Raw genomic sequence first — 27,975 nt, forward strand, 5'->3', positions numbered from 1 at the left:
CAACAAGGTAAGTGAGGATAATGAGAAGTAGGGAGAGGGAGTAGATAGTTAGAAGGGGCGGGGGGGTAGTGAGAAGGGGCAGAGGGGGGGTAGTGAGAAGGGGCAGGGGGGGTAGTGAGAAGGGAGCGCCAGAGGAGTAGTCCGCAAAGGGCACCTTAAGGCCGGCTTTGGGTATGCCGAATCATTAAGATTTCCGTTCACTGGAAGTAAGGGCCTAGCCCAGTGATGGCGAACCTATGACACGCGTGTCAGTGCTGACACGCGTAGCCATTTGGGGTGACACGCGCAGGATTTCCTGCGATTCATCCTCGGCTCCTGCACGGCCGCCGAGGATGAAAGAATCTGTGCTGGAGGACGTTCCTCCAGCACAGATTCTTTCATCCTCGGCGGCCGTGCAGGAGCCGAGGATGAATCGCAGGAAATCCTGCGCGTGTCACCCCCCCAAAAAAGGGGGGGACGGGACGTGCAGTAGCGTACCTAGCGGGGGGCGGGGCGGTGGAGGAGCAGGCTCGCAAGGGAGCGGTATCAGAGGTCTTTAACAGACCACCGGCTCCCTTGAGTGATTTTAAGCCGGTTCAAGGATCTCCCTTGAACCCGCCTTAAAATCACTCAAGGGAGCCGGAGGTCTGTTAAAGACCTCCGATACCGCTCCCTTGCGATCCGCGCGGCAACAGCTGTTGTGCGCCCGGGTTTGTTGTCAGATCCTGGCGCACAACACTGAAGCCGCGCCCACCGCTGTCCGTGCCCTCTGAACCCCGCGCCCTCGGAAGAAGACAGAAGAACTGAAGAAGAAGAGGAGCGGAGAGCAGGAAAAGGAGCTGTAAGGAGAAAAGAGGAAAGGTAGGAAAGCATACAGTGAGAGTGGATTGGTGTATGTGTGTGGATTGGTGTATGTGTGTGGATTGGTGTATGTGTGTGGATTGGTGTATGTGTGTGGATTGGTATGTGTGTGGATTGGTGTATGTGTGTGGATTGGTGTATGTGTGTGGATTGGTATGTGTGTGTGGATTGGTGTATGTGTGTGGATTGGTGTATGTGTGTGGATTGGTATGTGTCTGGATTGGTGTATGTGTGTGGATTGGTATGTGTGTGGATTGGTGTATGTGTGTGGATTGGTGTATGTGTGTGGATTGGTGTATGTGTGTGAATTGGTATGTGTGTGGATTGGTATGTGTGTGTGGATTGGTATGTGTGTGTGGATTGGTATGTGTGTGTGGATTGGTGTGTGTGTGTGGATTGGTGTATGTGTGTGGATTGGTATGTGTGTGGATTGGTATGCGTGTGGATTGGTATGCGTGTGGATTGGTGTATGTGTGTGGATTGGTGTATGTGTGTGGATTGGTGTATATGTGTGGATTGATAAGTGTGTGTGGATTGGTATGTGTGTGTGGATTGGTGTGTGTGTGTGTGGATTGGTGTATGTGTGTGGATTGGTATGTGTGTGGATTGGTATGTGTGTGGATTGGTGTATGTGTGTGGATTGGTGTATGTGTGTGGATTGTTGTATGTGTGTGGATTGGTATGCGTGTGGATTGGTATGCGTGTGGATTGGTATGTGTGTGGATTGGTATGCGTGTGGATTGGTATGTGTGTGGATTGGTGTATGTGTGTGGATTGGTATGTGTGTGGATTGGTATGCATGTGGATTGATATGTGTGTGGATTGGTATGTGTGTGGATTGGTATGTGTGGATTGGTATGTGTGTGGATTGGTATGTGTGTGGATTGGTATGTGTGTGGATTGGTATGTGTGGATTGGTGTATGTGTGTGGATTGGTATGTGTGTGGATTGGTGTATGTGTGTGGATTAGTATATGTGTGTGGATTGGTATATGTGTGTGGATTGGTATATGTGTGTGGATTGGTATATATGTGTGGATTGGTATGTGTGTGGATTGGTATGTGTGGATTGGTATGTGTGTGGATTGGTATGCGTGTGGATTGGTATGTGTGGATTGGTAAATGCGGATTGGTAAGTGTGTGAGAGTGATGGGTGTTATGCTGTACCATTTCCAATGTATTTTTCATTATATAATTATGCTCTAAAGTACATCATAACTCCCATCACTCTATACTGTTCCATACAGAGGCAGAGCTGGGAGACAGAGGCCTTGCACCCCCACCGCAGGACTCCTGAAAGGTAAGTAGTTACTAAGCAGGTATGTTAAATAATTTGTTTTTGGTTTATTAAATACAATTATATATTGCAATTATACATTTTTGTAGTTTAAACTATAAATTGCGCAAAATTATGTTTTTTTGTCGAAGTGACACACCACGCGAGTAATGCCCGATTTTTTGCCGATTTTTGACACACCACGCCAAAAAGGTTGCCCATCACTGGCCTAGCCCAACCCATGAAATACAGCCCCATACCATACCATATCCCTCCTCCACCAAACTTTACAGTTGGCACAATGCAGTCAGGCATGTAACGTTCTCCTGGCATCAGACTGCCAGAGAAGTGTGATTTGTCACTCCACAGAACTCCAGCTCTCCAGTGTCCATTGGTGGCGTGCTTTATGCGACTTGATCCGACGCTTAGCATTGTACTTGGTGATTGCATGCAGCTGCTCGGCCATAGATGCCCATTCCATGTAGCTCCCGCAACACAGTTTTTGTGCTAATATTAATGCGAGCAGAAGTTTGGAGCTTTTACTCACCATGTGCCTCAGCACTCGGAGATCCCACACTGTGACTTTACGTGTTCTTCCGCTTCGTGGCAACATTGCTGTTGTTCCAAAGTGCTTCCACCTTCCAATAACCTCCCAATAACCTCCCAATAATATCACTTAGAAATATCTAGCAGGCATGAAATTTCATGAACTGCCTTATTGCAAAGATGGCATCCTATCACAGTACCACGCTTCAATTCACTGAGCTGAATGTTTGTAAATGCAGCCTGCATGGCTAGGTGCTTCTAGGTGCTTAATTTTATACACATCTGGCTATAGGTCTGATTGAAACACCTAAAATGAATAATTAAAAGGTGTATATAAAATACAAATATTTTCTTTTTTGAAGCAGCTTTTGCATATAATGTATGTATAATATATTTCTGTGTCTTCATACTGCCTGCGCTAAACAATAGAATGGCTCAGTCTTTATAACCAGCTGTACACTATGTCTGGAAAGCATTGCAGTCGGCTCCGTGTGGTGTTTTAGGTAATGTCACCGAAAATATCACTTGACTGACAACAATGGCAGGGTCCAGGTCTGTAGGTTTTGCCATTGTTGCCATTCCAGGTCTGTAGGTACGCCATTGTATAGTCATATACAAGAAATATATATATTTTTCCCTTTAAATGTAAAACAGTCTGTTGCCCTGGAATAGTTACCAAACTCAATTTAGTAATGCTAAAAGCTGTGTAAGTAACAGTTCAGGGGAAGAGATAGAGAGTTACGCCCTTGACTTTAATTGGCAAAATTTAGGTAGGAAAGGCTGGTATATACTGCAGCCCTTGTGTCGAGTTTCTGGCCTGGAGCTGAGTTTACCTTTATAGTTGGTCAGATTATAACACGCTTGTAATATTTTCTTTTGAAGAAATTGTAGATGAGCTGGTAGTTCCAAGAAGTGAAACCATAGGGCGTATTAGGTGAGCTTACTGGGGACCCACATAATGTATGCCTTTAGTAGCGTAAAACATTGCTTTACTGTCCTGCCAACCAATAAAAGTCTCTCTTGAGGTTTTTTGATGTGTTTAACCTTATTGCGTGGTTAATGTGGTGGTTCCTTGTAAGGTAACTATAAAACAGATTTATTTCCATGGGATAAAAAAAGACGTCTCATTTCTAAGGTAAATCAGTCAGTTTTCAATAAATGGATGTCTGTTGAATCATTGCTCATTTGGGTTATTATGTATGTATTTTTCTTATATAGAAAGTTCTCCATTAGCAGTTATAGCCCAATTTTCTTTAATTTCCTATTAACTAGATTTTCCCTATAAATTCACACTTCATGCTGTTTAAAATGTCACCCCCCCCCCCAATATCTGGCTTTGACTAATCCTGAATATTTCAGAAGGTAACATTTGTTCCTAGTGAAATATTCAGGATTAGTCAAAGCCAGATATTGGGGGGGGATTGACATTTAAAACAGCATGAAGTATGAATTTATTAGCTTATTTGTGGTTTATTTACTGTAAATCCATTCCCAACAGAGCATTGAATGCATTTATGACTTAAGGGGAGTGTGGGCAGTATTTGAAGAAAGACATCCATCATGCCTGATAAAGGGAAATCCATGACACTATATTGGCACACAATGTTCAGGTTCATATGATGAAAGAATTACTTTCTAGGAAAAGAGAATGTTCACGGTATGTGCTTTTCCCAAGGCTTGTTCTTTAACATTACTTGGAGGGCCAAACCATGCCACGTGAAATCATCTATTTATCAGCTGAGTGCCTCATAATGCTATTTATACAGATCGGCAACACATTGTTCTAATCTTACAGCTGGGTTGTTGGTTTTCAAAATGGTAAGGACAAGACAAAAATTTAGTTAATTTGGGTGGTCCTGACCCTATTGAGAATGAGTACAATGTGGCACGTCAGTCATTTTCTTGAGGATAAGTATTTTCTTATAAATACTTGGAGGGGCAGTTTATCGTCCTAAACAGCCTCGCCAAAGATGCATATTGAAGTAATTTGTGAGTACTTTAATATGAATTCTTTAAAAGTTAAAAAGGACAAAATACCATATGGAGAAGCTTGGAGTAGCCATTGGTTAAAATCATGCATGCAAAAATCCCCCTGAATGCCATTCTTGCATGCGTGATTTTAATTAATGGCTACTCTAAGCTTCTCCATATGGTATTTTTTTTTGTAAATTTAAAAGGGCCACTTAGTTATCATATGCATTAAAGTGCATATGATTGCCGGAGTGTCCCTTTAACCCATTAGTTAAGGAAACATACAGTTAATTGTTTACAAGTTAATGAGAGAAAATAAAGAAATCCTTGACACCCCCCCAGCTGTGCACTTGGTACAATCTTCCTTCTAAAAGATCCAATCAGAGTACAGAGACAATATAACACATAAAATTAGTGTCCACAGGGTTGTAAGGGGCACAAACGTGTAACGTCACGCTCTCAAGGCGGGGGACTGGCATTTTGTCATGTCCGTTCCCCACCCAGGTTATACTTACTGCCCTTGTGACGCTATTGAAGCTAGCCCTGCCCTGTGTCTTTACCATGCCCTGCCTTCTTTAAGTAGTAGGAGAGGGAGATCTACAGAGGGTCTTTTTAACCGTGTGGCCAACCCATGTGCTATCCCCCTCCCAAAATTCAGCAGATTAAATTAAAACCCACATTACTTTTCTTTATGTTTGACCTACATCATGATACACTGCTATCGAATAAAACATTGAAAAGACAAGAATTGCGTGGATATTTTCCGGAGGTTTTATTGCATAGTTGCTCAAACCAAGAAACACAGCCAGCTTTTGGATTCCATAAGATAGTACATAGGAATATAAAGAGTATTTGATCTTCATTCAACCTCACACCTCCCTCCAAAACATTTGATCAGCTTCATAAAAGGCATACATCCGTATGCATAACATTACAAAATGAAAAACATGTCAAAAATAAAGTAAATAAAAATACAAAAAAACAATGGCACATTTAACATAAACTGCTTCATTATAATGTAGTGTAAATTGTGTATTTCATTTAGTTAACATCTTAAATGACTGCACAGATAAATCAAGGGTCATTGTAGTGTTGAGGCTTATCACCATTCAGTGTCCCAATAAATCTTACATTACCTTAGGGTTTATAAAATCTAGTTCACAAACATATGCCCTTTAGTGTTCATTGGCATCACATTCTTCTTTAAACACTTACAAGAAACAGAAGTGTCGTGTTTGAGTGTGTAGGATCCTGAACAAACCTTATTCTAGATGATACCCTGTCACGTCTCCAGAGATACTGAGAACACTCAACTTTAATATACTATTATCAGAAGTACAGCATTTCCCTTTAACTCTCTGGGAGACGGTGGGTTAAGGCGTCCTCACAGATGCTAACGTGTCTTAATACGTAACCGACACTCCTTCTGGATCAATGACAACCACTTATGATGGTTGGCTGTGCCTTTTCCCAGTAGCGTCCAATACTGATCCACTAACACTTCCAACTTACTCTGGACCATTTACAAACTGAGGCTTCCACCAGCACACACATGATCTGCGTTCATAGAGTTCACAGATAGACAAAAATGCTTATTTTTAACAAAATAAAAATAAAATGTTATAGACATCAAGCAAGAGTCACCTTATAAAAAATGCAATAACACTGCAGTATATATTTTTCCAAAAGCTTGCCCTTTACAGGGTGGGATATGGTAGCCCTTGGGAGATCTATGTAATGTTGCATCATCAGCAAAAGAAAATAAAACTCAATGTGATGTCATGAAGAAGTAGCAAAGATTTACATTTGTCTATGATATCATAGGTTGCTGTTTATAACATATTTGTAAAACGAGTCCCAAGGTAATGTGGCAACTTGTATCATAAAGTGTGCAGTACATGAAATATAGACCTGCTAGCATAATGCATAAATAAAGAAAGGGCAACTCAGTCCCCCAGCTATTGGTATTCAACTCCATGACTCTCAGCCAGACTCTAGCTTGCTAATGGGGAAAATCCATCAGTTGAGCTGCCCAACTTCTGTCACAGTATATCTGAACAGTGCAAGCCTGCTTTAAGTAGCAATTTATAATAGCACTGACCAGTGTGTTATTATACACTAGAAAACACGCATATCCAGCTAGTTAATCTTAGTACTGATTATATTTTTAAAACACAATTTAGATGTCAGCTCTGTCTTTCAGAATGGGTTTAGTCCTATGACTTACTGTATATAGGTGTCATTAGATAATATCAGTTAAGGCAGAATGTATAACTCTCTTAACAGCTTTCGAGGAACCCCATCATACGGATCTTTACACAAAACCTAAAATAGTGTAATAGTTCACATTTCAATGTTATCTTAAGTTTGTTTTTGTTTTTTTTGTCATGTCTGAATCCCTACTGATCTCTCTGAAAACCTACCGATCTCTCTGAAGAAGCTACTCCTTGCTACAAAACAAAGTCTCCCACAAAATATTCTTCATTATCACATGATGGTGTCTATTTAAGCAGTTTGAGCATCTTATGAGTTACAGTAGAACAAAGATAGAGACAGTGTACTATCCCATGGTTTGACATAACACAAATATATATATGGGGTATAATTTTCCCAGTCTAGAGTAAAAAATACTAAGCACAGAGGGCGGGGGGAAACAAAGATTTTTTATACTTATTAAATGTATCAGACTTCTCTTCTGATGTAGTTTTTATACTCATGTTTATAATGCTGTTACTTGGTTGTCAAGGTAGAACTGCTCCTCCTTCTCATATTTACTTATAAAGAAAGCTCGCCAGTCTGAATTTAAGCTTGTGCCAAACATACTGTAAATTTTCACAAAACTATTTTAGCACTACTCATATTGCTGGACTATAAATATATTCACTTTTCTGCAGGCCAGTTGTTAGGACATTCATTCCTACTCTACACACTCTACTCTTCTTATAACCCATGCAACATCACATTTTTAGATACCAATTCCTGGCATTAGATACTGATCAAAGCTCATAAAAAGATTCAGTTTAAAAAACAAATAAAATAAAGCATTTCATTAAAAAAAAAGTTTAAAAATGTAATTATTATGTGGTGCACGTCAACCAACAATGTCAAACTCCGGGAAGTAATTTAATAATTCAATACTAAATCTTGGTTGATCTATGGCTGCACTCTATTTAATAGGGCAACATTTCTATACTACTTTGTAACCTCAATATTTGGACAAAATTTGTATTAATACTTAATAATCATATTTAATTATTTCCGTGCATAGGAAATGACGCTGTGCACTTTCCAAACACTTCCATGGATTACTGGAGCAGATTATTTAATATCTTGTTATGCAATTCTGTAGAAGAGAATAGTTCAGACATTCACTCTAATCCTTCAAAGCTGTACAAATAAATACTTCCTTGTATCTCTTACTTGACCCTCTTACTTGCCAACACTGGTAATGTAATGCCATAACACATGTAGTCACCAACATGTTTCAAGTTGGCCGCTTCTCAGTTACCAAAACTTTGTGACTTAAACTGTCCCACACATGACTTGAACTTCCTCATGTTTTGCCATGGACGCTGGTGTCCACTGAGGGGCTAACATACATACTTTGACCTGTGCTACAGACAGCCTATTCTCTGTAGATCAACAGATAAATGATAAATATTTAATTGATAAAATCTGTAGGAAAGAAAATCCATAAAATGTCTACCGGTATATCCTACATTGTGAATAACCTAAGATACCTTGTATATTAGAAACTTTTACTGAAAAACGTTTGCTGCTTCTTATCATCTACAAATATGGCATATTACAACTATTCTGCAACGGGAGCCACTTGATCACTCCCTGGCCAACACTATCCATAACATTCAGCGGGTAGAACATCAGAAAGCTTTAGTTGGTTAGCAGCTGGACAGAAAATAGATTTGCCACTGAGAACCTAGTGATTCACCATCAGTTGACCATGGCAGCTACTTTTCTTTAAGTATACACGTGTTGTCATCAATGTCACCAAACCCCTTTTGATACCAACCAGATTCCCTTCCCTTCTATATATGTAGATTCAATCAATCTGTCCAGATGAAATAAGTTGGGCAGGCTGCACACCTAGATAAGCATATCTACTATGAGATCTTAAAAGGTGATATTTGACGTTGGTCAACTTGCTACTTTTGCCAACTGCTAGAGACCTTGCAGGTCTTCTGCTTTTCGCTAAACACACATAAGTGCAAAATAATCTCTTGTGGGTTATATAGGATTATATCAAGAGATTTCAATCAATAATGCCTTTAACAAAACAACATCATTTCAGTAAAAAAAAAGAAAAAAAGAAAGAAAAATATGTATTTTAAATATAAATATTATATGGTTTAAACACACTTAGGGATTTTGGGACGTCATTTGTATCTGCGATTGTGTTATTGGTGCATATGCCTACTCAGTCCCACACCTCAGATGTAAAATTCTTTAATGATAATATAAAAAGCTATTAATATAGTATATAAATGTATCTCCTGTGTATGTTCCAACTGCTGAAAAAAAAGATTAATATCTCATTTGTTTACAGCATTGCTGGGAATATAAACAATTATATGATGATAATCTACATAGTGGACACATATACTATACGTAAATGAATTCCACTTCTAAAAACACCTTTTTAACACACGTTATCACTTTGAATATGATTTTCAAAATACTCCCTTTGATAGTGTCACAGACATGATTGCTTTGTGTATCAAAAAGGCTGATCTTTGTCAGTTGCAAAATTTGTAGTGCTTACTAAAACAAACAATAAAATCAATAAGGCATAAAATGGAAATAAAACAGTAAAAATGTGTAATCACATGTTTATACAAATAAGTGGTAGTTAGTACCAATCTGTTGTAGTGTATAATTATTTTGGATAGTAATGCTACTTTTAAATTGGAAATATCTATAAATGAAGTTATTGTGCTTCTGCTAAAAGAGAAAAAAAAGTCTAGGTAGCTTGACTTAAAAAAACTACTTGTCAACCTATATCCAGCAAGATGTTTGAACAATACTATGATTTATAAAGCTTATGTCAAACACGTTAAAAGCATTAGGTTCTATAGTTATAAACATATTGTATGTATACTGTACAGACAGGGCTGGGTTTATACTAAAAGCATCTTTAGGCATAAAGTCCCTGGTGTCATCACCCTGACCTCTAGAAAATTAAAAAGGCGTTGTAGGGTGGGATAGGCAAAGAGCAGGTCGTGAGCAACAAAATAGGGCAAGGTTGGCAAAAAGAGAGCATGGCATACTTGAGAGGCTACCATAAAGTCTCTCTACTCTTGCCTCCCGAGGCTGCCCTAATAAAGAAAATCAAGAATGATGGCCTGGCCCAAAGTAAAGTCCTTAAGTAAACTCCAGCCCAATGCACAGTTTTATTTCTATGCTTGTATAATGTAATGCCTAAGTCCTACTTTAAAAACAAACAAAACAAAGCTATCTGCAAAACTGAATACAGAAATGCAACCAGTAACAGCGTTAGCCTCTAGTAGGTGATCCAATTCTGAAAGGCTGCAGCTCGGGTACAGATACAGAGGATGTAAACCCACACTAGTAACAAATACATAACATCCTCACAGTGATGAATAGAATGACTACTGTATCATAACTCAAGTCAAACAAATGGCAGCATGTGGATGAACTTGCTCTGAGGCTCATTGTACATTTCATATCAAAAGAAAATTATGCTAGGTTATTAAACAAAAAATATACAAAGCAGTCAGAGCACCGACTAGAGCCAGGTGAGGTAGGATTCATTTTTGTTCAACACACACTCCACGTCATTGAGACTGGGAATCAAATCTTCAGACTCCAGTGTCCCCAGGTCGACGTTTGTCCCAGGAAGAGAGTCAAGGAAATCTGGAAAGCGTGTTTGTGGGTTCAGATTCAAAGCTGGTTGGGCCAGAATTTCAGCTGAAAAGAAATGGATAGTAGATTGTTAAATTATGAGCAGTATTGCCTAGAATCCTGACAGATCCTATCTATCGATAACAGTAAGCCAATGTTATTCAGAGTTCTGTTCTTGTGAGGGTCTCCATAAAACAATGAAGTTAGAATGATGGTTAAACGTGGGTTTGCTGTAGTTCAGAATTAATAAAATGTAAATCAGATACTTGTATTGAGATCTAAACTATATTTACATAATCCCTACAGTCAGAATAGGGCTCATATTAACCTTAAAATAATTTGTGACCGACTATATGGCAATGAAGATGTTGATGCTCAACAATATAGCACAGTAATATAGTGGACAGCGCACCCATAGCTCAATATCTTGTTCTAAATACAAACACACACAAAATGTATAATTGGAGCACAGAATGGGTCAAGTTATGGTATTGATGCAGCCTAAAGTCATTGTTGTTATTGACATTCTGGTGACTGTATGCGGAATCTTAAACATACACACAAAAAAAGCTTTTAATGGCCCAAAGTATTCAAACCTGAGCAGTATAAGGGAATAGTTTAGTTATGACTGGTAAACACATAAATGATAATTTTCCGTAGTGTTCATGAAGTCCATACCTGTGTCCATTTCCTCCATATTACTTAGAAAGTCTTCGGGAGTAGTCGGTATGCTGTAGCATCCCAGACCAAGGCCACTGTCTGTGCTTTGTTCTCTAGAGTGGTATGGCCCGCTAGTAAAGGAATGAGAAGACAAAGGTTAGACAGATTAATTAACTGTGTGCATGACGTAAAGAATGTCTGCTGAAAACAGGTAATGTTTGCACTGAAAAAGGACTATTTGAGTCATAAACCATATTAAAACAAATTTATAGCTAACGCAAATATCAAAGGCTATAGTTTTTAAACTCTTTCTTTGTAGATGTTGCTTGTGTGTAGTTGCAGTGTGCAATGTCACATTCACAAATCAGAACATAAGTACACACCATGACCCACTCAAAGCAGTTACAAAAATCAAGCATTCACAATAAAGTATCTGTCCAACTATGCTCTGCTACTGATGAACCCAGAATACAGTGCAGATTAATGGGGGTTCGCTGCCTATTGTGCTTTAACAAGAACTAAACATGACTGCCATGTTAAGTAATTCAGGTACGAGTCCGGACCAGAAGGTTAATAGAGGAGAATCAAGAATGCTGGTCATATGGATGCTTAACAGCGACTTGCCTGTTGAGGAAAGGGTCAGATCCATTGTTCGTTATAGATCGGATGTCCTGGGTCATGGTAGGTGGGCTCACCGTGTTCTGCACAGGAGCCATGCTCTCAGACTCCATGGGAAGTTGTCGGCATAATGCAGCTTCCTGGAAAAGCAAAACATGAGAAAGTGAATGAGACTTTCCTTACAGTGGACACCCAAAAACAATACTCCACTAGCCTTTTATAACAGAACACCCCCTTTCCCTTAACTGCAAAATAAGTAATAGGTGCTCAAAGCTTCAGTTTACAACACAGTGTTAATAAACTGCCAGTGCTGTGCCACATTTATTAGAGGACATTTCCCTTTTAAGACACTATGTACCTAAATAAAAGCTTCCATTAACCTACTTAACATAATCTTAATTATGGTACACAGAAGAGAAACAACAGGGCCATGCATACAGTATGGTTCATAATAGCCGATTTTCCATCGGAGACTATAGTGGGACAACTCCATTCAGAAAGAGATATATATAGTTATCTAGTCACCTAAGGGAGCTTAAGTTTCTCACTTATTCACTATTTTTAGCAACCTTTTATGGAACATGCAAAGCTGCTTCCCAGTTGGCTGCATGCCTTCTGTATACCTTAAATATTAATCTACTAATTACAAAGCAGTAGACCTAAATGCTGCAATTAGGCTGTCCTTATGACCTGGAGCCACTGGGTGGGGAAACAACAGTCAAGAATGATCATCTTGCACACTGAAGAATAAGGAAAGAACATGAATCATCACTGGGGAGGAACCACGGAGTACAGCATGTGAGTCTGTCTGCACGTGTTATGGGCTCTCCTAATAACAATATGGCCTCTGTCTACTCCAGCCATTGCTTCAGGTGGAAACATGCTCGTGGTCTTCGTGACTTGTAGACAAAGCACCCATTTTTAGGTGTCAAATGTTAAAGCATCCACTTAAATTCATTGTGGGGAGAGTATAATGGTTAGACTGGTTACAGGGCAAGGAAATAAGGTAAAGAACCTTGACGACTAGAACATTCACAATCAACTAACCAAAATCACAAGGAGAAGGAAGCTAGAACTTCAGACAACATTTTAGGAAACAAAAGTAGAAAATGCTATTAAGCTTTCTAATAATTATCTTTTTTAAAGACATTTCCCTTAAAGCAATGTCACTCCAAGCATTGTCATTAGACAGCTTAGTTACCCCATGCAGACAGCAGCACAAAGGGAGCGCTATTATTTACAGCTAATCCTAACTAACTGATGACAATCTGTAGGCGGAGGTCGAGTGGAGAGCTTTGAGTACAACCGAGTACCTTCAGGGGGTATATTTGTGTATCTGAAGCTTCCAACATGGGGTATACTAATACTCAGCATATACTGTAGCTAGGAACTTTTTATGGTTATCAAATTATAACAAGACTTGCCTTGTTTATAGATGAGAGAGACTCAGTTTCAACCTAATAAAACTAATTATAGATTGACAATTTGACATCCATCAGCATTATAAAGATGATTATATGACAGAGTTTAGGAATACTATAGTATACTTATGTACCGTATATTTGGGAGGATTTGAGAGTACACCAATAGTATTTATAAGGGAAATAAATATTTATATATTATACGGTGTACAATAGTACAAGACTATATGTAATATCAATATATCATCAGTCCCATTAAATCTGTGAGACCAATAAACGTGCTAGGTGATCATTTCAGAACAAGAGATTTGTATTCAACAAAAGCATTTAAAAAAAACTGGTGGCAAGAGGCAGATATAAATCATCATATAGATTTATAATGTGATGCATTTGGGTAATCAGGCCTGCAGATTAAACACTATATAAAACAGCTAAGGGGACGAAAATAAAGTAAAACTGCCTACTTCACAGACTTTACTGCAGTTCATTGTTGAATATGTTGGCATTATAGTTTTAAAATAATAATAAAGCACACATTTCACAGCCCCTTTATATTACTAATTACAAATATAATTCCACTTTGCCAAAGCCATCGACGTGTAGTTTGTGATTGGTAAGACGTGCATCAATACAAATCAAACAATAGTTGATCAAATCTGTGATGGCTCCATGAACAATAGTTTGAGGCCATGTGAATTAATAGGTTCTCTGTGTGGGTTGATATATTCAGCTGCTTTAAAGTCAGCTTTTATAACGCCTGAATTGTAAAATGTTTTTATATTGTGAGTGGTGTCACCTGTTTTTAGGTCAACACTCAAAGCAAACGGATGTGGCGCCCAAGAAAGACAAGTGTCAGGAGCTACAGCTGATACTAACAGGTGAAAGCACAGAGCAGCATGCTGTACTGGTGGTATTCTTCAAGGAAATAACATGAAAGGTATCTCCATGATGTGTCCAGAGCTATATATACATAGTGTGTGTGGTCCTACGGAGATTAAACACAAACTAAAATAAAATGAGGGTGACATTACGAAACGGATCGAGGAGTTCAATCACTGATCCAAATAACAGTCTAGAAGCTGAAGATTAAGCTTCAGAGTAAAGATAAAAAGAAAATAATTTTAGAAAAAGGGCTACAAAGAAATCCAAATCAGTATTACCGACTAATCAGTATCGCTAAACAAAAAAGTGATGGACTGCTGGCACACATGCCAAGCGTATCTAGTATTAATGCTTTAAACCAATGATAACAATACAGGGCTAAAGAATATCTTTGTGCGTCATTCAATTGCATTATAAATATCAGATAAAAACACTAAGGACTTCTTCACAAGTTCCAACTAGTTGTTTAACCTTCTATTTAAGGCTGTAGCAGCTGAGAGTCAGATGGAACCAGACCTCCTCCTGAACTTTCATCACCACAAAATACAAGTTAATTTTGACCCTAATGCTCTAGCATTATAAAGGATATTTTTCCCCCCGTGTACCATATGTCGATTTTGGCATCTAACTTTTGTGATTTGGCTTCCAAACATATCTGTAATGTTCTTAAATCTTGCATTTTAATTAATACATATACATACATATATATATATATACACACACACACACACACACACACACACTATATATATATATATATATATATATTCACATAATTTTTTTTTGCCCTAATGAGTATTTATGTTCCTCTAGTCCTTCACGGTGTATTTATGTCACTGGCCATTCAGAATAGCACCTAGTCCGTACTTTTTCATGCGTTCTTGTGAACGCCAGCGTCTCCCGACCAGCACATTTACACAATAGTTCAGCAGCACAGATGTATATGGGATAAAAATAGACTTCCCCTGCTGCTTTGCATATACAGCATAAAACACACTTTAATTAACTTAATTGATTGTTTCAGGAGGAGTCCACTGGTTTCACCCAGTAAAAACACAAGCCCCAACGGGAAAACTCCCTGAAACTGGTATTTTGTCTCAGCTGGGTGCGTCTTTTCCCTGCACAGCAGCTGTCATGTTTGGAGTGATTGGAAAGCCAGCTAGTGAGTGTATTCGGGTTAAAAGGAGAGAGCGGAGATCTGGAATTGGAATTCCACACCCTTTCACCCAAACCCTAGGGCCTCATTCCAGTCGCTCAGCAACTACTGACTCGGCAATTTTCCTAACACAGGTCGCATTAAAGAAAATAAGGTAGAAGTGAAGGATTAGCGTGGAGTCAGCATAGCTGTTACAATAAAATAATTACGAGGGGATTTTCCAGAGTCCAATAGTCTTCCAGATGTTTGTATGTAAAAAAACCAGAATGATTACACAGTCAAAACTGGATATTTGTGGATATACTAAATAAGTTTACAAAGACAATTGTAACAACAGACAGAGCCTCTGCATCACAAAGGAGGACACCCCAACAATGCGTTTCGCTACTAAGTGCCACTTAGTCACGAGGGATGCTGTAAAGACTCTGTAGGAGTTGCTTTTAATTCTTGTGAAAGAGATTACTTTATATATATTTAAAATCCCGTGATTTCACACCATCGCAGACGTCACAACATCAAGGTAGCCTAGGAGCTGCTACTCATAAGTCTTTGGAAAGAAAATCAAAGTATATATATATACAATCAGGCAAGGGTTTCACGAACTGTTCCACAATAGTTATATTAGTACAATATATTAAATGAAGTCAAGGAAACCTTTTGCACTGCACAACTGGTGGAAGGTCAGAGACTTATTCATGGTTGACTACCTTATAAACAAGAGGATTTCATGGAGTCAAACAAGCTAAAGGCAAATGGTAATGTGCAAGAGTCTAAATGGTTTTATTCTTCAATACAATAGTTTGGGGTCACTTAGCTGTTTTCATGGAAAATATGGGAATTTCTAGCTATTTCACATAATTCCAAAAGGGTTTTCCAATGATCAATTAGCCCTTTTAAAACTTGGATCAGGGAACACAAAGTGCCATTGGAACACAGAAGTGATGGGAATGATAAAGGGCCTATGTACGCCTATGAAGATATTCCTTTAAAAATTACACTTATATGGAGCTTCTTCACAATGGCTTATGATTCTAGTTTATGTCCCTGGAAAGTTTGATGTACAAGAACATTACTGGAAATAGTGTGTCTATGGAAGTAGCATCAACTAAAAAACAAAACAAAAAAATGCATGCCTGTAAAGTTACATACAAGCACAGATAACTAGGAATCCAGTAAAGTTGGATAGAGCTACTGCTTAACTGTACCAGTCCTCTATAAGCCTCGGTATTTTAATACTAAAAGAATGGTTGGTGTCTTAATTTTGAAAGCTATTTGAAGACGGATGCAACAAAATATGATGGGTGTTAAAAACATCGCATCCACCACACCTGCGGCTGGCATCACAGTGTCATGCATTGCTTACAGCAATATTGAGCTATTCCCACATTAAAATAATATGCTGGATGTGGATAGAAAGAAAAAAGTATGATGCTCTTCAGAGCAAGCCCATTGTGTAACTACACCTTTTATCCCAAAGCAAGCAAGTCACTGGATCTACAGTAGAAGGCAGGATGACCCTCCCTATAGCACTACTTCTATGTTTCAATGGCTGGAGTAAGAATGCTTTGAACACGGCCTGATGCAACAGGTACATACATGGTAGATAGATGTACAGTGATGGCTTTACAGTCATGCCCTTGGGCAAATACTTTACAACAATACAGATTTCTTATTTGCCAACTTTGTGAAAGCTCCAAACTTTGTCTTTAGTTACCTGTCTCATCAGCTCCTCTTGACGCATTCGGATCCGTTCTCTCTCTATTTGGATTCTCTGCAGCCTGAGTTTCTGCTGCTGTTGTTGCTGAGCGGTGAGGGCATTGGGCAAGTTGATTAGTGCTGTTTGATGATTCTGGCTGGGGTGGGTCTGTTGGGGTATTGCTTGGCTGGAAGTCATCTGTTGTTGATGCTGGTGATTCATCACTACACGAGAAGATAGACAGAGTTACCATCTTAGTGATGAAGGTTATAATTGCATATTATATACATCTCATCATCCAATCATCCATCATCATATTATAATATATTGAAGCTGTCACTTTTATCAAACCTGGGCCTTTTTCTCTCTGAAAACAAAATTATTAAAAATAATCTCATATTACACGTGGCTTGGTATAAAATGAATATCTAAAGCACAGCTTTGGAGCACAGCGGGTCATTACACACATGTATCAAGGTCTTACGTCAAATAAACTTAAAGTTATACGTTGCCAATACGGACAAGTTCCATATAACTAATTCCCACAAAGAATTGAATGGACACAGAAAAGGAACAGTAAAAGACCAGTACACTGTATTTACTGTACTTATAGTGAAACCAATGGAGACATTTTTCCAGTAGTGTACGCCAAGCACTTCGAAGCTGAGTGTAGTCTCACCTACCATGTGTGAATTAACAGAAACAGCAGTGGTAGGGATACTTTTTCTTAATCAAGAAGGATGCATTATGCTTGAAACTGCCCCAGGCTATCCACCCTAGATCAGTACAATCCGATCTTCTGCTAAGCCCAGACATATTTCTCACTGCTTTAAATTTGTATTTGAAACCTTATCTACGGGAGTGTCCACATATTTTAACTACAGCCTGGAAAGCTGAAAAAAGATCCCATTAAGTAGTAACAGACTATGGGAGCAAGCATGCCTTAAAGGTGTACATGTCTCTTTTTCAAACTGAAAGTAATACACAGTGCATAGCTTCACATTTAGTGTCTTCAGTGTCTCCATTGCTAACCAAAACACTGTGAGATACTCAAATACAGTGGTTGTAACACTTAAAGATAAGCCTTTATAACATTTGTGATGGAAGTAATGGTAAGCGAGATGCTTCCTTGTGGCTGGCCCCAAGGGTTTACAGCATCCTGGGTACATTCTACTGAATGTCAGCACAAGAGACAACCTCATGGTAGCATCCTTTATCAGGCCAGCGTCACAGACAGCCATCTAGTTTGTCTATATGCTAGGGCCAGCCCACTGTGTCCTATGAAATTATGGAGATACCTCTATCCATTACCAAGGGCTAGCTTTCCCAGCTTTTCTTGACCCACAATGGCCATCATTCTCCACCTGTATGTGCCCAGTGAAATGCTTGATGAAATTATTGAGCTTTAGCAATGATAATAGGTTGTCACACAGCAAATGCCTTAGTTTCACAAAATCATATAAAGAACAGGTCACTTGTTGAGAACACCCTCCCCTGTCAAGAATGGACATCACACATGGCTTCTTCTGGGCTCTTAATGCCTATCTTACACCTTTGATTTTTTAAATGTGTCTGTCTTGAGGAAGGTCACACTGGTATAATTGGCTGCTCAAGCAGATACACCGGCTATGCTGTAGAAATAAATTTGGATATTTTGATCGTATCTAAAGGATTCCCCAGCATATGAACAGGTTCCACGGGACAACTTGTGGTGATGTCAGACCATGCAATATATCCATGTCATGTTGCAAAGTCTTACCTTGAGTCACATCTTAAATTTTTTTTTAAATGTAAACACTAACTTCTTCGAAGAAAATGTTTTCATTGTTACCGTAAAACAGTAATTTAAAAAGGGATTGATATGAAGTAATCTGGTTCCTAGACAGGCCACTTTCCGCTATGTTTTTTATGCTTGTGTCAGCAGTTGCAGTAATTCTGCAGAGAGACACATTTATCTATCCTACAATTAGTTTGTCTTCACCTTAACGTTTGTGAAATTTTCAGTGTCAAGAGTCAGGCAGCAGATCATGATGGAAAACACATGAAAGTAACTCTACATCCAGATCCCCACAGAAATGTTTATCAATTTAAGTAACATTTCTGATTTACAAATAATAGTTATATCAGAGAGAGGCTAATTGCTTCTTACTCCATTTTTTTCTTTATTATGTTTTTAATTGGGCAACCATTCTTACAAAACTCTACAATGGATTTTCTGAATAATAAAAAACAAAAGAAACAATGCAATGCATTTTTTTGTGGCTGCTTCAGAACCAGGAGCAGTTGTATCTAGCGAAGATATGCAGTCTGAAGCACAATTAAGTTAGGGGAAAACAATTTAATGCTTTTTAGAAAACAGTGTCAATATTCATTTGTGCTCAGCCCAAAACTAAGGCACTTAATCCGATTCCTTGTTTCGAGGGTGCTCTTCTTCTTTGACTGAGCCAGGCTGGGGATTTTAATTGTGCTTCACAAAGCCATGGAGACTGATAACCAAGCACTAAACATAATTGTTCTACTAAACTAAACATAATAAGTTCTACATAAATGCTCAGTATACAAAGCATAAATATAAAGTTTCTAAGTTCTATTCCTGGTACGAAGACTGTATAAAACCACCAACAGAGACTCTTATACAGTTTTCAGGGTGCTGTTGATTTGTGTTCTTCATCCCTATTTTTCTTAGAAACGCAGTACTGTTGACATATCTAACACCAGCCATCACCATCAGTTATATTCATTTATAGAAAACATGTTTATTAGAAAACTCTTCTTAACTCAATGGAACTTGGGCTAACGCTGCTGCAAGTTAGAACAACCTCAACATCACCCAATATTTGCAAGGATAGTTCTTGTAGACTTCGCAGGGGAGCTGGCTCGGGAGCTGAAACGCCAGTAAGCTTGCCAAACCCAACTCAGCAATCCTGACTACATTTTTGGAATTAACCCACTGGGGTCTAATATGTCTAAGCATTCCAGTGAGTGTAGACTCCAGTATAGGGCAAACAGGTCTTAAATGATGTCTGATAAATACTGGGCAGTGATCATTTTGTATATCTGCCCAGTTCAACACTTTGTAGATAGACTCCTAAATATTATAACTTAAGGCCTTGCATTCACGAAAGTCTTTATTGTTGAGGTTAATTAAAATAAAATAAAAAGTCCAATGATACTGCCCCCACCCTCAATTAATCCATGGCAGGCAATCACCATACTTCTTATAGTTTACGTTGCATAGTGATTGTAAAACATGAATCTAGATATCCTAGGCAGCCATTATATTCCTCAACAAGAAATAAAAGGGTTAGAAATACTTGGAAGGGTGTTCATAAGGGAAGCTGGACACACTTTATAAGTGAATTATGTAATAATTTAAGTTATACTAATTTAGGGGTTACATTGTTAATGTCCCTTTAAGTTATTGTTACATACAAATATATTTTTACATATATAGTTACCATGTGATCACATTATTAATCTTACTTACCGATAATGGAGACATGGAAGCAATGGGAAAATGTGAGAAATATGTTAGTTAAAATGATATTAGTATCAAGTATGCAGTTATATCCAGTTATAAGATAAAAGAATACACATATTTTCCCTTTAAGTGATTGTGCTGGTAAAAATAAGTGAGGCAGGAAAACAAACCCTGGGAAAAGAATATCTGTTTAATCAAAGCTTTAAAATTCACAGCCATGTGTATCCGTGAATACATCCAATATATCTCCCCACCATGTGTTGTGCTACATTTAGAAGGGGAAATCCTGGGGAGGAAGTATTCCAAGAACATGGTCTTGGGTATTTTTAAGAGAAAGCTTCATCTCTACACTAACAACACAATATAAAACATGGTCATTATAGGAAACTGCAGACAGGCATTGCTATACAATGTATCCATTACAATTATCTCATATCTCCAAACAGGTACACATATTTTATTAATTTTTAATAACCTAAGATAAGGAAAAAGGGACACTATGTTATGGCTTGATTAATGACCTTAATTTATAAACCCCAGGCTCTAAAAAGGGGTAATTAGGGAACACAGTAAGCATGATGTAAAATGTCTTAAACTACTGACACAGGTGAAAAAACGAATCATGCTCAACAGGGAACAACATGTCCTTGCTATACTTATTTCATACGCACTGGAATTTACTTTTAAGGCTAGTGATCCAATGATATTACCATGGGTCCCTTCCGCATCCTACAACACTAAATTGTGTAACGGTTATTATAAACAACTGCTGCACCAATCCAATAATCAAGGGCTAAAAGCAGACCGCGTATTCTATGTATCTTTGCCTGAAAATAAATAGTTTGACGTACATGGTATAATTTTTAATTGAGATGTCCGTTTTCAGGTCGGGTTCCTCAAACTTTGAGGCCTCTTTGCTGCTCTTGAGAGCTGGAGTTGCACCAATAATATAATCTAAAACTAAAAGAATACAGAAAGTACAAACAACTGAATACCATTCCTTGCAGCATGGTTATGATTTAAGATTCTTCTGTTTTAACTGTGTTGGATTTATTGTCCATGTATTTCCGCAAAACATTCCAAGTAGCTCATCAGCTACTTTCTCGAGGACACATATACATTTGACATGTTGCGGACTAGTAGGTGTAGTGGCAGTATCTGGGATAGATCACTAATTTATTCATTTCTTTTTGTGAATAATTATAAAAATCGCAAAACTTTTTATCTTAAAATGCCACTTAAACTAAATTGGCATATATATAGGGAAATATTGGGTGAAAGTTCAGACTACAAAATATAATAATTTCCACCTTTATCAAGTGTTCCACACAACTATCTGGAGCAGTCTTTCATTATATCCTCTACAAACAATAGGACAGCTACACCCTCCAGCAGGATATGGAAAAGTCTGAGGCCCGTGTTTATAACTTTCAGGCCTGATTACTGTAACTCTTATTGTTTGAGGCTTCCTGGCCAGTTAGTTCCAAGTAAAAGAAAAGCAGCAGGTGCAACACACAGTGATTGGTACAATCTGTTATTACATGAACTCCAATTGGAACCGACATATCCAAACAAAAGATCTTCACTTTTCAAACTGTCAAAATCATTTCTGGTGGTTAGGAGATCTGCAAGTACCTAAGTGCACATGTACAAGTTACTAATAAATTTGGTCAACTGAAGGGGTATTGTTATGGGAGGGGGGAAAGTAAAGTCAAGTGGCCCCCCTGACTCTTGCCGTTCAAGATATAAATAACACACAAACTCTAACGCACACTCTAACACTCTTCACCAAACACACAATAACAAATGCTTACTTGCAACCTGATGCAACACTACCGATTAGATGCCCTCATTGAGACATGGGAACATAAGGCTTTGGCTGTTGCCCATTGCAACTGAGATAATGTTCATAAACGCACTGACTATCCCACTGTTACCAAAGAGGAGCAAATAACGTAATGCATTAGATAGCTGTTACCTTGTATTTGGGATTATACTAGCCCAGGTGCAGCAATAACCTACATTTTATTAAAGACAGGAGGCTTCATATTTGCAATGACCTTCTTTACTGTAACCTCCAGCAGCAAAGAGACAGTAAACAATCCAAAGGGGGAGACGAAGTACCTGAAGACGTGTGGCCCAGGCCGTGCCGGAAGGCCGAGGCCTAACCACGCAAACTGGTGTTTAGGCCCAAGGTAGATAACGCCCAAATGAGTGAGAGCCGCAGCTGTAGGAAAGTTCTCGGATTTTGCGGGTAGTAGGCCGCAATTTTTGTTAGAGAGGTAGATTTATTGGAAAACCAGAAAAGAGGTAAAAAGAAGAGGGAACAGAGGGTATTGTCCCTTGCAAAACATGAAAAAACAAAGTGAGTAAAGCCAAAAAAGAGGGTGCTCATCTGGAAGTTAGCAGCAAAGAAGGCGGAAGAGAGAGATGCGCGCTGGGTTTTATATGTGCTGCTGGTCCTGGATTGGCTGTTTCTTTTACTGTATGTTAACTGTTCTTTTGCTGCCTGAAGTTACAGTAAAGAAGGTCAATGCAAGTAGGGCTGCAACTAACGATTATTTTAATAATCGATTAGTTGGCCGATTATTTTTTCGATTAATCGATTAATCGGATAAAAAAAATGAATGTAAATTTTTCATTTATTTAAAATAATTTACTAAACAAATGATGTTAAATACAAACAGCAGAATAAAAAAACTTTGATAAAATGCATTTCTTGTCTTTATTTCCCAACCAGCCCCCCAATATATGCACATTTGAGCCCAGGCTTGCTACGCTGCCTCCCAGACATGCCATGCTGCCCCCCCACATATGCCACGCTGCCTCCCACAGCACTCCACGCTGCCTCCCACATATACCACGCCACGCTGCCTCCCACATCTGCCACTCCACTCTACCCCCCACATGCCACTGTGCCTGATACGCCTTATACCCCCTGAAACACCACTCCATCCTCCCCAGACATGCCACCCTGCCCTCCCCACATATGCCACGCCATGCTGCCTCCCACATCTGCCACTCCACAATGCCTCCCACATATGCCACGCTGCCTCCCACATCTGCCACTCCACGCTGCCTCCCACATCTGCCACTGTGCCTGATACGCCTTATATCCCCTGATACCCCACTCAATCCTCCCCAGACATGCCACCCTGTCTCCCAGACATGCCACTTCTCTACCCCCAGATATGTCACTTCACTGCCCCCAGGATTTAGATTCCCCTAAATTAACCCTAAACTCCCCATTAACCATAACTGCCCCTAAATTAACCCTTAACACCCCCTTAACCACAGCATCCCCTAAATTAACCCTAAAGACCCCATCAACCACAGCATCCCCTAAATTAACCCTAAACACACCATTAACCACAACTGCCTCAAATTAACCCCAAACACCCCATTAACCACAGCTGCTCCTAAATTAACCCTAAACACCCTATTAACATAACTGCCCCTAAATTAACCCTAAACACCCAATTAACCATAACTGCCCCTAAATTAACCCTAAACACCCCACTAACCATAACTGCCCCTAAATTAACCCCCACCTCCCCTAACTTTCAGTAGCCCAAATATATATATATATATTACATACATTATATATATATATATATATATATATATATATATATATATATATATATACACACACACACATATACTTACAGTTAGATGAGTGTCACAGCCATGTGGTTCTGGCCTGGAGAAGGAAGGGGCGGGGCCAGTTGTCACAGTGATTACAGGGAGGGGGAGTAAGTAGGAGCTGCTGCTGTGAGACGGTGAGTCAGACTAAACGGATTATATAATGAGGGGGATTTTTCAGAGCGTTTGCTCTGAAAAAACCCTCATTTTATAAGCGATAATAATCGATTCAACTAATCGATAATGAAATTCGTTGCCAACGAATTTCATTATCGATTATTATCGATTTTATCGATTAGTTGTTGCAGCCCTAAATGCAAGTATGAAGCCTCCTGTCTTGCTGTAAAATGGTAGGGTTCCTCAGAATGACCTCCATACAGGAAGTCATGCTTGCTGCTCCCAGTGGTATTCACGCACGGTGGGCTTCCCATACATGTGCATTATATTTCTGTAAACTGCATTTAATGAACTAAATCACGCAATGTAATATAAGTGAAAAGTGACCGATGTGTTCCAAGGAAAGCATGGTGCAGAGAAGCCTGTTAAACCGCGACAATTTCTTGTGTTTGTGTCTGTTATTGTCTCTAACACATTAATTACACGGTGATCGTCACGTAGCAATGACTGACTCATTGTTTCTTAATAATTATATATGCAATGAAATAGAGAGCAATAGATATTAAATTAACAATATCAACATCAACTAACCATAAAATTAGGTTATACGACAAGACCTCACCTTAAAAAAGGCATGAGATACTATGTCCCCAATTAAATAATGCCCAGGACCCTGCTCGAAATATTCTGGGGAATAATAAATAATAATTTCTTTAGCATATTGGAAAAACTGGGTTTGTATATTGTTTTAATTATTACTGGCACATATTTTATTCAGGTGTCTTTTAGATCATCTAAATTTGTTTATTTAAATTATTTTTGAGGGGTTCAGAAAGTTCTCCTACAAACCCAATTTGTGTACACCCATTCTGGCCCAGCACAATGTCTATATAATCACCACACTTTTGTACCTTATACAGTATAAGTCTGAAGTGAGTCTGAGAGCTATCTGAGGTCCCAAAGATTTACACAACTTTACCTTTTTCTGTATGTTGGCCCAACAAGAGGTGTCCACGTCAATAAAAGCCTCCATTTTCTCTTGGGCTTACAGCTACATCCATTTTTATTTTCCCTTTTTCCATTTAGTCATTCTATGAAATAAATTTACTTAATGCCCGTCTCTCATCATACCTAGGTGCATAGGTTTTTGATCACTTTATATTAATGTATACATCAAAGTCAATTACATCTATATGTTACTTTTTGGCAACTAGAGATTACTATAAAACGGATTAGGAATATAGAACATGTAGGTCTAGCCACTCTGTAAAAAAATGTAAAAATCAGAAATTCTTTTAGTTTATGTAGTTTGGCAGTACAGATATTGCTTCGAGATGTAAGTGTAAATGGGATTATATTAAAAACTGGATGTAGAATGCCTTCTAAATCCCTCTCAAAAAATGGATAATTTCTGTGGTTTCTTCCACATCCTATTCAAGAAACCACATTTGCCTGTCCACAAAAAAATGTATATTTCTTCATTACAAAGGAAAAATATAACTGGGTAGAAGACTTCCACGTTGCCAAAACCATTCTCCAAAAGCACTGAAATATACATAAGCCCGATTAAAAAAAAAGAAAGAAAAGAGATCACACGCAAGGATCTCAACAAGCAAACGGCTTGCTGTTAGTTTAATTTGGTCTTATGTGTGACTGTATCTATATGACAGGCTCCTCTTTTCATGAGCCAGCACTCAGGCATTTTAATATGAACTAAACAATTTCAGTTCAAACGAAACTTCATTTAATCTGGTGTTTTACCCTCAGTTTGGAAGGCACCAAAACTAGCTAAGCCCATTACACACTCACGTTGAGTCACCAGCGTTTTCCAGAATTACCAACACTTCATTTCAAACAGATGGGCTTTAAAATAAACAGACGCTGTTTGGAAGATGAAGACAAGACGTAAATCTGTAGCATCAGAAACAAGCAAACAAAAGGGGGAGAGGGTACGCTTGGCAGGCTGTGGATAAACTATTTGAAGATTAAGTGATCTCTCCCCAGAGGGTAACGTTCACCCAGAGTCATGTTAGGATGTGGTAACACTAAGCCACATTTAGATGATTTTGATAAAATGTTTATAAGGGTCTTTGTATATTTAAACAAAGCCAGAAAAATAGTGTAAGCCAAAGAACGGACTGCACCTAGCACTGCATTTCTTGCGCTTAATAAGTACTTCAGCAAGAAAGACACATGTTTCTGATTTAGTGTACAGACCTAGGATCAAACCCAGGATGCATGAAGCTCCAAGCCAAGGGATGGCAGCCCTTCAAAAGAAAGACACAATTCCAGAACTAGAAAGAAAACGAGAAGGATATAGACATAGGTGTAGACTGCTATTTCTTTCGAGAAGAAATGGTTCAAAGTTGATTCTGGGGTGGTCGCCAAGACAGTTTAACTTGCTCTGCGTATTTCATTATTTTCTTGAAAACTCTACTAAGATGTTGGCTTGGTGTTTATCAGGCTTACAGCAAATGAGAAAACCCAGACTTGTGTTTGGTTAAGCATGTGACATTGTAAAACGCTGGAAACGCAAGTAGATAGGAACAAATAATGAAGCTACAGATCTTAATTGTTAATAGCCAGTTGTCCAAAAAATGATGGTCTTCGTTATTATTATTGCTGTTGTAAGTTACAATGTTTTCAATAAATAATTACTATTATTAATCAAGGCATTAGGGAACAATCATTTGAAGCAATCACTATAAACATATCATTGGTTGCTATGGTGAATGCTGTAATTTTTGCTGTTTCTAAAAGCAACTTCTTAGCTCCTAGATTCTGTCAACCTAACTGATATTGATATGGAATATATTCTACAACTACCCAAATACTTCCAGTAATTGGATCATATGTAGAATTCACGTGGGGAAAACACACAAAACTATTCCTGTTACCAGTCTACAGTGTTTGTAATCCAGAAACAGGAGTACTGTTCATCAACACTGATTATTTATAAAGGCATGTAAAGAGGAAAGGTATACACGTGGCATATAAACAGTGATGGATGTTATGAAAAAAGCCCATCTTGCACCCAGAGGACAGTTCCTAAAAACTTTTTCTACACACTTTCCCCATAAAAAACACACAGGCATCATACCTAGGTTGGGCTGGGACATTGCCAACGATCTTTGGCTCATTGGTGTAGATGTAGAAACTGAATGGTGGTTCAGATGTGCCACTGGTTGAGGCATTGTCTTCCGAGGATCCTGCCATGTTGTGATTTTTTCCATATGGCTGCAAGGAAGAAGGGGAGAAATTAAACATTTTAGGAAATAAACTCACACCTCTGTGAATGGACTATTGTGTATGCTGCTCATGAAAGCAACAAACGTAGGATTTACTAACGGAGTCAAACCTCAATTTACAAAAAAATTGAACAAAAGCAAATGTTTAAGTTGAAATTAATAATATAACGTTTGATAAAACCATATTACCTGGAGTTTGTATTTATGATACAGGGATATATTTTAAGAAGCATTTCATTAGAAGAGAGTGCAAAAAAAGATGGAGCATAATAGGTATATGATGGACAAGATGTAATTAGTTACTTAATTTGTTTTACAATCTGTTGAATTATTTTAATAGTTGTAACAACACAGTTTTGGTTCATTAATTAATGTATTTTTTGTGATGAGTGTAAATGGAAAAATTGACTTCACACGTTGAAACAATTGCTTAAAGATGTCACAATATCATTTACTAGAATAACATAACCTTCAAAATGTTTTCACAGTTTCGATGTTATGGCTACACCAACCGAGACAATTACAGATAATGCGCAGCC

At 38.5% G+C, this 27,975-nt stretch overlaps 1 protein-coding gene across 1 annotated transcript in view; it reads right to left on the reverse strand.

Annotated features, from left to right (window-relative positions):
* Positions 1 to 8,388: 8,388 nt before the first annotated feature.
* Positions 8,389 to 27,975, reverse strand: part of WWTR1 (WW domain containing transcription regulator 1) — a 48,537-nt gene continuing 28,950 nt past the window's right edge. Inside the window, exons 2-6 of the mRNA XM_053459642.1 lie at positions 27,289 to 27,425; positions 16,964 to 17,169; positions 11,797 to 11,930; positions 11,191 to 11,303; positions 8,389 to 10,578 (exon numbers count right to left, since the gene is read on the reverse strand). Of these exons, the coding sequence (XP_053315617.1) occupies positions 10,397 to 10,578; positions 11,191 to 11,303; positions 11,797 to 11,930; positions 16,964 to 17,169; positions 27,289 to 27,425 (772 nt within the window). The 3' untranslated portion in view covers positions 8,389 to 10,396. The remainder of the gene's footprint in view (positions 10,579 to 11,190; positions 11,304 to 11,796; positions 11,931 to 16,963; positions 17,170 to 27,288; positions 27,426 to 27,975) is intronic.

Source organism: Spea bombifrons, chromosome 3 (assembly GCF_027358695.1).
Source record: "Spea bombifrons isolate aSpeBom1 chromosome 3, aSpeBom1.2.pri, whole genome shotgun sequence".
NCBI classification, from domain to species: Eukaryota; Metazoa; Chordata; class Amphibia; order Anura; family Pelobatidae; genus Spea; species Spea bombifrons.